This window comes from Phaenicophaeus curvirostris, unplaced genomic scaffold (genome assembly GCF_032191515.1).
Source record: "Phaenicophaeus curvirostris isolate KB17595 unplaced genomic scaffold, BPBGC_Pcur_1.0 scaffold_69, whole genome shotgun sequence".
Classification (NCBI taxonomy): Eukaryota; Metazoa; Chordata; class Aves; order Cuculiformes; family Cuculidae; genus Phaenicophaeus; species Phaenicophaeus curvirostris.
The window spans coordinates 706911-719690 of record NW_027206691.1 but is presented as its reverse complement, the minus strand read 5'-3'; the positions used below and the strand labels follow the sequence as shown (position 1 = coordinate 719690).

Here is a 12780-nt window from a genome sequence, read left to right as displayed (position 1 = left end):
TTCTGTGAAAAATTTTTTCCTGATGTTCAACCTAAACCTCCCCTGGCGGAGCTTGAGGCCATTCCCTCTTGTCCTGTCCCCTGTCACTTGGGAGAAGAGGCCAGTACCCTCCTCTCTACAACGTCCTTTCAGGTAGTTGTAGAGAGCAATGAGGTCACCCCTCAGCCTCCTCTTCTCCAGGCTAAACACCCCCAGGTCTCTCAGCTGCTTCTCATAAGGCCTGTTCTCCAGCCCTTTCACCAGCTTTGTTGCTCTTCTCTCCGGAGGGGCCCCAGCGGGCAGGGATCCAGCTCCGTCCCCAGAGGGGCCTTTCCCACCCTGTAAGAAATTCCTAAAACCTGGGAAGGAGTCCCGAAACTTTGCAGAACCCCCAAATCAGCAGGGATCCCCCTACCCTGTAAAGGACCCCCAAATCCCAGGAGGGAGCCTCCCCTCCAGCCTGGGAGCTGCCCCCCAAATCCCAGGAGGGGCCCACCAAGTGCTGGGAGGAATCCATCTCTCATCCCAGGAGGCGGCTCCAAAGCCAAGAGAGAGTCCCCAAACCGGGAGGGATCTCTCCAAACCCTAGAAGGGAGCCCCAAACACCAGGAGGGATCTCCCCAAACAATGAGGAGGCAGCCCCAAACCCCCAGGAGGACCCCCTGAATCCCAGGGGGGGACCCGAAAACCAGGGAAGGAGCCCCAAACTCCAGGAAGGACCCCGTGAATCCTGGAAGGGAGCCCCAAATACCAGGAAGGACCCCGTGAATCCTGGAAGGGAGCCCCAAATACCAGGAGGGAACCCTAACCCTGTGAGGGATGTCCCCAAACCATGATAGTATCCCCTAATACAGAAGGAAGCCCCTAAAACTGGGTAGGACTGCCAAACCAAACCAGGAGGGATTTCCCCCTCCGTAAGGGACACCCAAACTCCGGGAAGGACCCAGGAGAGAGCCTCAAACATCAGGAGCAACCCCCCAAACTGGGAGGAGCCCCAAGCACCGTGAGGGTCTGCAAAACATGGGAGGGATCTCCCCAAACCATGACAGAACCCCCTAACGCAGGATTGAGCCTCCAAAACTGGGCAGGACCCTCGATTCAGGAGGGATCCTCCAAATCCCAGGACAGACCCTCTGGATCCTGAGAGGGAGCCCTAGATGCCAGGAGGGAGCCTGAAGCTGTGGGAAGGACCCCAAAACCTGTGAGGGAGCCCCAAATACTGGGAAGCATCACCCCAAACCATGACAGAACCCTGCATCCCAGGAGGGGCCCCAAACATGAGGAGGGATCTCCCCAAATTGTGATGGGACCCCCTAAACCTGGATGAGGCCTCCAAAACTGGGCAGAGCATGCAAACAGGGAGGGATTCCCCCCACCCCACCCTATAAGGGATCCCCAGATGCCGGGAGGGAGCTCTCGACACCTAGGAGGAATCCACATCTCATCCCAGGAGAGACCCCCGACCCTGTGAGGAACCCCCAACTCCTGGAGGTCCACAGAGATGATCCAAGGCCTGGAGCACCTCTGCTATGAGGCAGGCTGACAGAGTGGGGGTTGTTCAGCCTGGAGAAGGCTCCTAGGACACCTTAGAGTAGCTTCCAGTACTGAAAGGGACTCAAGGAAAGCTGGGGAGGGGCTTTTAATCAGGGAGTGCCGGGATAGGACAAGGGGGAACAGTTTTAAATTGGAAGGGGGAAGATTTAGATTAGACCTTAGGAAGAAATTCTTCACTCTGAGGGTGGGGAGGCCCTGGCCCAGGTTGCCCAGAGCAGGGGTGGCTGCCCCATCCCTGGAGGGGTTCAAGGCCAGGTTGGATGTTCTTTAAGGTCCCTTCAAACTCAAGCCATTCCATGATTCTATAAAATAGCCCACAGACCATAAGTCTTTTCACACACTTTATTAAAGGAATTCCTGAGGCATCACAGATGTAACAACCTTGGTGTCTCATGCAGGGTCTGTTCCCTGCCCCAAATCCCCAGGCTCCCTGCAGTCTTGTTCCTGCGATATCCAAAGGGTCCTGCAGGCCGTGGGGTTCTTGGTGCCAGCTTCTCAGAGCTTCCAGTCAGAGCTCGGGAAGCAGCATCACAGGATGCAACGGGGGAACTGGGATCTCCACCCAGCCCACTTTTCTGAAGTGCTGGAAAAAGTTTGAATAGTAGGACTTAGCCCACTTGAAATGCAAAAAACGGGATTTTTAGAAATTATCGAGGACTTTGAGGCGGATAAAAGCAGCTGGTGCTCAGTTCCTGGCTCACAGGCAAGGAGCAGGGCTCAAGGTGCTACCAGGGAGTGGTTTTCTCCGGCAGGAGGCCCCTGGCCAGGTCCCAGCGCACCTTCCAGCACAGGGCAGCTCTCTTCTTCTCCGTGGGCACGGTGTAGTTGTTGGGGATGGGGAGGTGCTGCGGACGGTGGGGCAGCTCGGGCTCACAGAGCATCTTCTCCCGGATGCCCCAGCGCACTTCTTTCCACCGATCCTCCCCTGGGATTCCAAATTTCTCCCAATCTCGTTTATATTCAAAATATTTGGCCACGCAGTCAGTTTTCCCCCGGTTACGGCCCAGCAGCTCGAACCGCGGAGGAATGAAGGACTTGGGTTGTTCTGCTGCAGCTCTGTAATGAGAATCATGAGAGCTCTGGCTCCCCAAATCCGCAGGGAGAAAGCAGGGGCTGTCCCTGCGGGGCCACCAGGGATGGGAGGTGTTGCTTGACTCTATTTCCCCCTCAGAGATGCTGTCTTCTGGGCTTGGCCTATGATGAAGCATCTTCTGCCTCAGGCTCCGGGTGTTGGTGCTGCTCCCCGACTCGTCAAAGACCTCCACTCCTCCATCAGGTCTGTGCCTCAGCACCTTTCTTTTCATGACCATCCTCCTGCTTCCCCTCTGATCCTCAGGAAATGCCAGAAGGGTTGATTGCACCCCTAGACCTGTGACCCCCCTGTGTCACCGTGGCCCAAGGAGGGGACGCCCGCTTCGAATCCGGCTTACCCAGCCGGAGGCGGCACTCGGCGCCGTTGGCCCGTAGCGGGTGGGCGGCCGCGCAGACAAAATCCCGGCCCCGCAAGCCGCTGTGGGTGCTCAGCACCAGGACGGCAGTGGAGGGCGAGGGGTCCCCCAGCGCCCGGCCCCCTAGAAGGGAGCCCCAAACACCAGGAGGGATCTCCCCAAACAATGAGGAGGCAGCCCCAAACCCCCAGGAGGACCCCCTGAATCCCAGGGGGGGACCCGAAAACCAGGGAAGGAGCCCCAAACTCCAGGAAGGACCCCGTGAATCCTGGAAGGGAGCCCCAAATACCAGGAGGGAACCCTAACCCTGTGAGGGATGTCCCCAAACCATGATAGTATCCCCTAATACAGAAGGAAGCCCCTAAAACTGGGTAGGACTGCCAAACCAAACCAGGAGGGATTTCCCCCTCCGTAAGGGACACCCAAACTCCGGGAAGGACCCAGGAGAGAGCCTCAAACATCAGGAGCAACACCCCAAACTGGGAGGAGCCCCAAGCACCGTGAGGGTCTGCAAAACATGGGAGGGATCTCCCCAAACCATGACAGAACCCCCTAACGCAGGATTGAGCCTCCAAAACTGGGCAGGACCCTCGATTCAGGAGGGATCCTCCAAATCCCAGGACAGACCCTCTGGATCCTGAGAGGGAGCCCTAGATGCCAGGAGGGAGCCTGAAGCTGTGGGAAGGACCCCAAAACCTGTGAGGGAGCCCCAAATACTGGGAAGCATCACCCCAAACCATGACAGAACCCTGCATCCCAGGAGGGGCCCCAAACATGAGGAGGGATCTCCCCAAATTGTGATGGGACCCCCTAAACCTGGATGAGGCCTCCAAAACTGGGCAGAGCATGCAAACAGGGAGGGATTCCCCCCACCCCACCCTATAAGGGATCCCCAGATGCCGGGAGGGAGCTCTCGACACCTAGGAGGAATCCACATCTCATCCCAGGAGAGACCCCCCACCCTGTGAGGAACCCCCAACTCCTGGAGGTCCACAGAGATGATCCAAGGCCTGGAGCACCTCTGCTATGAGGCAGGCTGACAGAGTGGGGGTTGTTCAGCCTGGAGAAGGCTCCTAGGACACCTTAGAGTAGCTTCCAGTACTGAAAGGGACTCAAGGAAAGCTGGGGAGGGGCTTTTAATCAGGGAGTGCCGGGATAGGACAAGGGGGAACAGTTTTAAATTGGAAGGGGGAAGATTTAGATTAGACATTAGGAAGAAATTCTTCACTCTGAGGGTGGGGAGGCCCTGGCCCAGGTTGCCCAGAGCAGGGGTGGCTGCCCCATCCCTGGAGGGGTTCAAGGCCAGGTTGGATGTTCTTTAAGGTCCCTTCAAACTCAAGCCATTCCATGATTCTATAAAATAGCCCACAGACCATAAGTCTTTTCACACACTTTATTAAAGGAATTCCTGAGGCATCACAGATGTAACAACCTTGGTGTCTCATGCAGGGTCTGTTCCCTGCCCCAAATCCCCAGGCTCCCTGCAGTCTTGTTCCTGCGATATCCAAAGGGTCCTGCAGGCCGTGGGGTTCTTGGTGCCAGCTTCTCAGAGCTTCCAGTCAGAGCTCGGGAAGCAGCATCACAGGATGCAACGGGGGAACTGGGTTCTCCACCCAGCCCACTTTTCTGAAGTGCTGGAAAAAGTTTGAATAGTAGGACTTAGCCCACTTGAAATGCAAAAAACGGGATTTTTAGAAATTATCGAGGACTTTGAGGCGGATAAAAGCAGCTGGTGCTCAGTTCCCGGCTCACAGGCAAGGAGCAGGGCTCAAGGTGCTACCAGGGAGTGGTTTTCTCCGGCAGGAGGCCCCTGGCCAGGTCCCAGTGCACCTTCCAGCACAGGGCAGCTCTCTTCTTCTCCGTGGGCACGGTGTAGTTGTTGGGGATGGGGAGGTGCTGCGGACGGTGGGGCAGCTCGGGCTCACAGAGCATCTTCTCCCGGATGCCCCAGCGCACTTCTTTCCACCGATCCTCCCCTGGGATTCCAAATTTCTCCCAATCTCGTTTATATTCAAAATATTTGGCCACGCAGTCAGTTTTCCCCCGGTTACGGCCCAGCAGCTCGAACCGCGGAGGAATGAAGGACTTGGGTTGTTCTGCTGCAGCTCTGTAATGAGAATCATGAGAGCTCTGGCTCCCCAAATCCGCAGGGAGAAAGCAGGGGCTGTCCCTGCGGGGCCACCAGGGATGGGAGGTGTTGCTTGACTCTATTTCCCCCTCAGAGATGCTGTCTTCTGGGCTTGGCCTATGATGAAGCATCTTCTGCCTCAGGCTCCGGGTGTTGGTGCTGCTCCCCGACTCGTCAAAGACCTCCACTCCTCCATCAGGTCTGTGCCTCAGCACCTTTCTTTTCATGACCATCCTCCTGCTTCCCCTCTGATCCTCAGGAAATGCCAGAAGGGTTGATTGCACCCCTAGACCTGTGACCCCCCTGTGTCACCGTGGCCCAAGGAGGGGACGCCCGCTTCGAATCCGGCTTACCCAGCCGGAGGCGGCACTCGGCGCCGTTGGCCCGTAGCGGGTGGGCGGCCGCGCAGACAAAATCCCGGCCCCGCAAGCCGCTGTGGGTGCTCAGCACCAGGACGGCAGTGGAGGGCGAGGGGTCCCCCAGCGCCCGGCCCCCTAGAAGGGAGCCCCAAACACCAGGAGGGATCTCCCCAAACAATGAGGAGGCAGCCCCAAACCCCCAGGAGGACCCCCTGAATCCCAGGGGGGGACCCGAAAACCAGGGAAGGAGCCCCAAACTCCAGGAAGGACCCCGTGAATCCTGGAAGGGAGCCCCAAATACCAGGAGGGAACCCTAACCCTGTGAGGGATGTCCCCAAACCATGATAGTATCCCCTAATACAGAAGGAAGCCCCTAAAACTGGGTAGGACTGCCAAACCAAACCAGGAGGGATTTCCCCCTCCGTAAGGGACACCCAAACTCCGGGAAGGACCCAGGAGAGAGCCTCAAACATCAGGAGCAACCCCCCAAACTGGGAGGAGCCCCAAGCACCGTGAGGGTCTGCAAAACATGGGAGGGATCTCCCCAAACCATGACAGAACCCCCTAACGCAGGATTGAGCCTCCAAAACTGGGCAGGAGCCTCGATTCAGGAGGGATCCTCCAAATCCCAGGACAGACCCTCTGGATCCTGAGAGGGAGCCCTAGATGCCAGGAGGGAGCCTGAAGCTGTGGGAAGGACCCCAAAACCTGTGAGGGAGCCCCAAATACTGGGAAGCATCACCCCAAACCATGACAGAACCCTGCATCCCAGGAGGGGCCCCAAACATGAGGAGGGATCTCCCCAAATTGTGATGGGACCCCCTAAACCTGGATGAGGCCTCCAAAACTGGGCAGAGCATGCAAACAGGGAGGGATTCCCCCCACCCCACCCTATAAGGGATCCCCAGATGCCGGGAGGGAGCTCTCGACACCCAGGAGGAATCCACATCTCATCCCAGGAGAGACCCCCCACCCTGTGAGGAACCCCCAACTCCTGGAGGTCCACAGAGATGATCCAAGGCCTGGAGCACCTCTGCTATGAGGCAGGCTGACAGAGTGGGGGTTGTTCAGCCTGGAGAAGGCTCCTAGGACACCTTAGAGTAGCTTCCAGTACTGAAAGGGACTCAAGGAAAGCTGGGGAGGGGCTTTTAATCAGGGAGTGCCGGGATAGGACAAGGGGGAACAGTTTTAAATTGGAAGGGGGAAGATTTAGATTAGACATTAGGAAGAAATTCTTCACTCTGAGGGTGGGGAGGCCCTGGCCCAGGTTGCCCAGAGCAGGGGTGGCTGCCCCATCCCTGGAGGGGTTCAAGGCCAGGTTGGATGTTCTTTAAGGTCCCTTCAAACTCAAGCCATTCCATGATTCTATAAAATAGCCCACAGACCATAAGTCTTTTCACAAACTTTATTAAAGGAATTTTTAGAAATTGTCGAGAATTTTGAGGTGGATAAAAGCAGCTGGTGCTCAGTTCCCGCCTCACAGGCAAGGAGCAGGGCTCAAGGTGCTACCAGGGAGTGGTTTTCTCCGGCAGGAGGCCCCTGGCCAGGTCCCAGCGCACCTTCCAGCACAGGGCAGCTCTCTTCTTCTCCGTGGGCACGGTGTAGTTGTTGGGGATGGGGAGGTGCTGCGGACGGTGGGGCAGCTCGGGCTCACAGAGCATCTTCTTCCGGATGCCCCAGCGCACTTCTTTCCACCGATCCTCCCCTGGGATTCCAAATTTCTCCCAATCTCGTTTATATTCAAAATATTTGGCCACGCAGTCAGTTTTCCCCCGGTTACGGCCCAGCAGCTCGAACCGCGGAGGAATGAAGGACTTGGGTTGTTCTGCTGCAGCTCTGTAAGGAGAATCATGAGAGCTCTGGCTCCCCAAATCCGCAGGGAGAAAGCAGGGGCTGTCCCTGCGGGGCCACCAGGGATGGGAGGTGTTGCTTGACTCTATTTCCCCCTCAGAGATGCTGTCTTCTGGGCTTGGCCTATGATGAAGCATCTTCTGCCTCAGGCTCCGGGTGTTGGTGCTGCTCCCCGACTCGTCAAAGACCTCCACTCCTCCATCAGGTCTGTGCCTCAGCACCTTTCTTTTCATGACCATCCTCCTGCTTCCCCTCTGATCCTCAGGAAATGCCAGAAGGGTTGATTGCACCCCTAGACCGAGAGAGGCCTGGGCATAGAGATCATCGTTGGGCTGTGCTTGCTCCTCAGCTGCCGGAGTGACCCAGATACACCGCTCCGGTCCCCCCATCTCCTTAGTTTCTGCCAGACTGGGTGGATCCTGCAAAAAATAAACTGCAGTTAATTTATCGTGGCACATTTAAGCTGGCTGAAGAGATCAAGGGCTTGGACCCTCAGTGCCTGGGGGTCAGGGGTGCAATTTAGGTGGTGGTTGGTCTCTGGGGCCCTGGGAATGCTGGCTGCAATTCCAAACCTCCCGCTGCCAGCGAAAGGCCCTTTCCCTACAGCAGATGGAAGCACAGCACAGCTGTAAAGCAACCCCCAAATTCCTGCTTGAATTACACAAAGTATGAAGGGGATAATGGACAAAGACAGGACAGGTTCAGCCCAACCTGTGAGCGCCGAGCAGTCATAACGGTGTCGGAATCATAGAATGCTTTGGGTTGGAAGGGACCTTCACAGATCAGGCTTCCCTTGTTCTTTTATAAACATGGTAGTATCTGGTCCCGATTTAACCCAGGGGCATCCAAGAGGGCGTTTTCCTGCCTCCGAGAAGGAAAAGGCTCAGTCGGTACTTTTAGGTGTTGTCTACGGTAGCCTGAAGGCTGTTTGAGTCTGGTTACAGTAAACCTCAAGCCCTGCTGTGAAAGGGGATCCGGACATAGTTTCCACTTGCTCCACAGGCCTAAGAATACTTTGTGCTGCAAAGCGGGTTTGAAAAACCACAAGTTTGCAGGGTGCCGTTATGAAACACTGGAGCAGATGGTGCGGCGGGATGAACGGCAGCCGTTCACGCGCTCTCTGGAGTGTTGATGCTGGCTGAGCACGGTGTGAAAATGGAAAGGGCTCCGCGATGGCTCTCTGTGGTTGACAGCCAGGACACGGAAGGCATAGATCACGGCTGGGTCCAGCCCCCCCAGGCGCCGGTCACGGGAGTGGGGCTCGATGTCACCGGCGGCCGTTTCCCAGGGGCCCAGCACCCGCCGGGGATGTTTCTTGGCTCGGCGCCGCTGCACCACGAAGCCAGTGAGGTTGCCAGCACCTTGCGTCCGCCACTCCAGCCGCACCTCGGTGCGCGCCCGCGTGTACCGCAGCTTGCTGATGGTGACGTTGGGGGGGGCCGGGTACCCTGCGGGGACAACGCCCGGCAAGAGCGGCTGAATCCCCCAAACCCACCTCGAGGACCACCCCCCCACCCCTGCTTCCCAGGACTCACGATCCACGCGGAGGCGGATGGGGAGGCTGGCAGTGCCTACGGCGTTGGCTGCGGTGCAGCGGTAGATCCCGCTGTCCCCCGGCCACTCGGCCTCCCAGATGGTGAGGTTGAGCCACGCTTCTCCCCGCTCCAGCTGGTACTTGGCCGACCCCGACGTCACCTCCCGCTCCCTGGGGTCGTACCAAGCCACGGTGGCTCCGAGGTCAGTGCCGCTGCCTTGCCACCGGCACGCCAACTGCGCCTCGCCGCCCTCCAGCACCGCCACCTCGCTCCTCTCCGCCTCCAGCTTGGGGACGTCTGTGCGGCGAGAGGCACGGAGCCACGGAGACCTGTGACCCCCCTGTGTCACCGTGGCCCAAGGAGGGGACGCCCGCTTCGAATCCGGCTTACCCAGCCGGAGGCGGCACTCGGCGCCGTTGGCCCGTAGCGGGTGGGCGGCCGCGCAGACAAAATCCCGGCCCCGCAAGCCGCTGTGGGTGCTCAGCACCAGGACGGCAGTGAAGGGCGAGGGGTCCCCCAGCGCCCGGCCCCCGCCGTCCCGCCAGCGCAGGGTGACTGGCGGCGTCCCCCCCTCCCACCGGCACCGCAGCGTCACGTACTCGTTACCCTTGGTGACCGCCACCGCGCAGGAGGGGCCGTCGGCTGGGACCCCTGTGGGACGGAGAGGCATCAGGGCGGGGATGCCAAAGCGTCCCCCAAAAGGGTGACAGCCACCCCGGGCGACTGTGCCACGGGCACCCCCAGCTTGGGGTCGCCTGGGGTGATGAGCGCCCGGCCACGCGTCCCTCGGGGTGGCCGCGGCACAGGGTCACGGCGGCTCCACCAACCGGGGCGTCACAAAGGGTTTTTCTCCGCGGGGACACGACCCACGGGCACTCACACAGGGTGGTCCCGCACGTAGCCCCCCGTGGCAGCGCGGGGTGGGAGGCCAGGCAGGAGAAGGAGCTGCCGTTCCTGGTGGCCGCCCCTGGCTGGATGCTGGTGGCCATGGAAAGACTCGACCCCGATGCCACCTCGTCCTCATCCTCCTTCACGGGAGGCCAGGGGCCCACCCAGCGCAGCCGTGCCAGGGGGAAGCCCCCCGGCCAGCGGCACCGCAGGGCCACGTCCCGCAGGTCACCGGTGGCCAGGGCAGAGCAGGTGGGGCTGCCGGGTGGTGGATCTGCAGGAGACCATCAGAGCTGGGGGACGCCGGGCTGTTACCCTCCTCCCACATTGCCCTTCACACCTACATCCTCACCAGAAGCTGCCTTGGTCTATCTCGCCCCAGGGGCACCCGTGGGGCCGCCCCTGTTCCAGGGTTACTTACAGTAGACGGTGAGGACGATGGTGGCCTGGGTGCGGGTTTGGAGGTGGGTATTCTCGGCCAGGCAGGTGTAGGTGCCCGCCTGGGCGCGAGTGATGGCAGAGATGGCGTAGGTCTGGCCGGTGTGGACCTGGGAGCTGTTGTGGAGCCAGACGTAGCGACTAGGGGGGTTGGAGGGAGCCAGGCAGCTCAGCACCACGTCCTCCCTCTCGCCCGCCAAGAAGCCCCCCTGTTCAGGGGAGAAGGGCTCCACGCTGATGGCTGGCTCGTCGGGGCCATCTGCGGTGACATGGGGACCCTCAGTCATCGGGACATCCCCAGAGAGGGGACACAGCCACACCTGGGGCATCCTCCCTCTGGTGGGGAACCAGGCTGGGAAGTCTCCTTAGAAAACGTGCACCATCGTGGCTGTGAACATCACCGTGGTGGCCATGGACGTCCCGGGGTGGGTGGTGGGCGTGGAGGCCCCATGGTGCCGTAGGGCGTGGTGGCCATGGACACACCATGCTGGCCTGGTGGCTGTGGAGGTGGCACAGTGCGTGGTGACCATGGACACAGACAGGCCACGCGGTGGCTGAGGAGGTACCTCGGTGGCACTGCACGTGGTGGCCATGGCTGTACCACGGGGCCACCATGGTGGTAGGGTGCTTGGTGGTCACAGCCACATCATAGTAGCCAGGTGGCTGGATGCTTGGTCGCCATGGCCAGGCCATGGTGGCATCTCCAGCCCTGAGGATGCCCTCACAGCCCCCCGGGAAGGTGAGGCCACTCACAGATGATGTCCAGGTAGACGGGCTCGCTGGTGCAGTTGTTGACTTGGTTGCGCACGGTGCAGGCGTACCAGCCCGCGTGGCTCCGGTTGGCGGGCGTCAGGCGCAGCTCTGCCCCGGAGCCCCCCATCCCTGGGGGACGGCAGGGGACCCCCCCGGGGCTCCCGGTGCTGCCAGGAGAAGCTCAGCGGCTTGGTCCCCTCCCGCACAGAGCACGTCAGGGCCACCGTCGCCCCCTCCGCCGCCACTGCCGCCATCGGCCGCACAAAGGGCTTGGAGACGGGCACTGGGGGCACCAAGCCGTGAGCAGCCCCATCCCCCGGGCCCCCCACGAGCCCCCAGGGCCCCCAACAGGGGGCATCTTTCCAGCCCAGACCGTGTATTGGCTAGTGATGTGCTATGGCAGCAAGCAGGATGGCTAGTGAGAATGTCTATGGGCTAATGAGGGGGTGTCCTGGCTGTGGGCGTGGGGAGTAGCTAGAGCAGCCACAGACAGGCTAATGTGACCGCTTAGGGGCTACTGGGATGCTGGATTGGCCAGGGCAAGGAGATGGTGCTGGCTAGCAGGACACTACGATGGCTAGTGGGGTGCTTTGCCGGGCAGCAAGGCTCTGCTTTGGCTTATGGGGCCCTTCGCTGGCTAATGGTGAGCTACTTCAGCTAGTGGAATGCTATGTCGGCTAGTGTGCTGCCGTGTTGGCTAGCCCAGTGCTACGTTGGCTCGTGGGGTGCTACGTTGGCTAGTGTGATGCTGTTGGCTAGCACAGCACTACGTTGGCTCGTGGGGTGCCACGTTGGCTAATGGGGTGCTTTCCTGCTTAGTGGAGTGTTGCACTGGCTGCAGGCCGCTGTGTTGGCTAGCAGAGCTCTACACTGGCTAGTGGCGCGCTTCAGTGAGTAGTGGGGCCCTTCAGTGGCTACTGAGCTCTTCATTGGCCAGGAGCACGCTACACTGGCCAGTGGAAGACTCCCATGGGCTAGCAGGCTCTTCAGTGGCCAGCAGCACACACTGCTGGCCTGTGAAAGACTCTAGGGCTCACGGGCAAGCGCAGGGATCCCCGGGAACGCGACGGTGGCCATCGGCCAGTGCTTACCCAAGACGCGCAAGAGGACAGCGGCGTAGCCAACGTGGAGTCGCCCACGCTCCGGGAAGAGCCCCTGGCAGAGGAATCGCCCCTGGGCGGCCGCCCGCAGCTCCCGCAGCTCCAGCGTCCCGTTGCGCAGGGTCACCCTGCCCAGCGTCCCCGCGCCGGGGGCCACTGCCACCTCTCTGCCTGAGCCCACGGCCACTGCCCGCGGCGGCCCTGAGCCCTCCGGCTCCGCCACGAAACTCCAGAAGACGACAGCCGGCGGTGCCGCCGCCACACGCCCGCAGCTCAGCTCCACCGCACGGCCCTGAACCCCCGTCACTGCCCACTCCTCGTAGCCCGCCTCTCCGGCCGCCAGCGGCTGCCCTGCCGGGGGGCAGCGGGGTCAGGGCCCGCTTGCGCCCGGGCAGCCGGGGCTCGGGGGCTCTGCTCACCCCCTGCCAGCACCGGCAGCAGCCACAGTGCCCACGGTCCCCTCCAGTGCGGCGCTGCCCAGCCTCGTGCCATGGCGCCATGTCCAGCAGCGCGGAGCGATGGCGAAGCAGGGCTGCGCTCTCCGCGCCAACCTCTTCTCTGGTTTCCCCTGGGGAATTAAGCCCTGCCCTGATTAACCGTTAATTATTTATCAGCCTGCTCGTGCGGGCTGGAAGGAACCTGGTGCTGCCACCGGCCTCGGTCCCTGCAATCTCAGGGCTGAGGACAGGCGCGCTCGCTCAAGGAGCGGCAGCATCGCCTCCATCCCCCAGGGGTGGGGGTTGATCC

General features: G+C 60.6%; 4 protein-coding genes across 4 annotated transcripts; all 4 read right to left on the bottom strand.

Moving 5' to 3' along the window:
• Positions 1-2258: 2258 nt before the first annotated feature.
• LOC138734214 (centriolar and ciliogenesis-associated protein HYLS1-like) lies at positions 2259-3708 on the bottom strand. Its single transcript, XM_069881786.1, has 3 exons — positions 3699-3708; positions 2923-3104; positions 2259-2864 (listed from the first exon to the last, which is right to left on the bottom strand). The coding sequence occupies exons 1-3, from the start codon at positions 3706-3708 to the stop codon at positions 2259-2261; spliced, it is 798 nt and encodes a 265-aa protein (XP_069737887.1).
• Positions 3709-4757: 1049 nt separating this feature from the next.
• Positions 4758-6207, bottom strand: LOC138734213 (centriolar and ciliogenesis-associated protein HYLS1-like). Its single transcript, XM_069881785.1, has 3 exons — positions 6198-6207; positions 5422-5603; positions 4758-5357 (listed from the first exon to the last, which is right to left on the bottom strand). Exons 1-3 carry the CDS (start codon positions 6205-6207, stop codon positions 4758-4760), a joined length of 792 nt encoding a protein of 263 aa, XP_069737886.1.
• A 766-nt stretch (positions 6208-6973) lies between these two features.
• LOC138734212 (centriolar and ciliogenesis-associated protein HYLS1-like) lies at positions 6974-8107 on the bottom strand. Its single transcript, XM_069881784.1, has 2 exons — positions 8031-8107; positions 6974-7738 (listed from the first exon to the last, which is right to left on the bottom strand). Exons 1-2 carry the CDS (start codon positions 8049-8051, stop codon positions 6974-6976), a joined length of 786 nt encoding a protein of 261 aa, XP_069737885.1. The 5' UTR covers positions 8052-8107.
• Positions 8108-8377: 270 nt separating this feature from the next.
• Positions 8378-12727, bottom strand: LOC138734186 (V-set and immunoglobulin domain-containing protein 10-like 2). Its single transcript, XM_069881760.1, is given in 9 exon segments — positions 8378-8767; positions 8855-9151; positions 9245-9505; positions 9735-10016; positions 10164-10439; positions 10934-11076; positions 11078-11216; positions 12025-12384; positions 12453-12727. Coding segments are annotated over 9 exon segments (2217 nt in total). The 5' UTR covers positions 12526-12727; the 3' UTR covers positions 8378-8381.
• Positions 12728-12780: the final 53 nt, after the last annotated feature.

Bases quoted from the DNA above. Each gene is read 5' to 3' on its own strand.
- LOC138734214 (XM_069881786.1), bottom strand. The intron at 2,865-2,922 runs GTGACACAGGGG...GCATTTCCTGAG, and splicing joins CGTCCCCTCCTTGGGCCACG to GATCAGAGGGGAAGCAGGAG.
- LOC138734212 (XM_069881784.1), bottom strand. From the start codon at position 8,051: ATGACTGCTCGGCGCTCACAG. The intron at 7,739-8,030 runs GTTGGGCTGAAC...TATTTTTTGCAG, and splicing joins TGACTGCTCGGCGCTCACAG to GATCCACCCAGTCTGGCAGA.
- LOC138734213 (XM_069881785.1), bottom strand. The intron at 5,358-5,421 runs GTGACACAGGGG...CCTGAGGATCAG, and splicing joins CGTCCCCTCCTTGGGCCACG to AGGGGAAGCAGGAGGATGGT.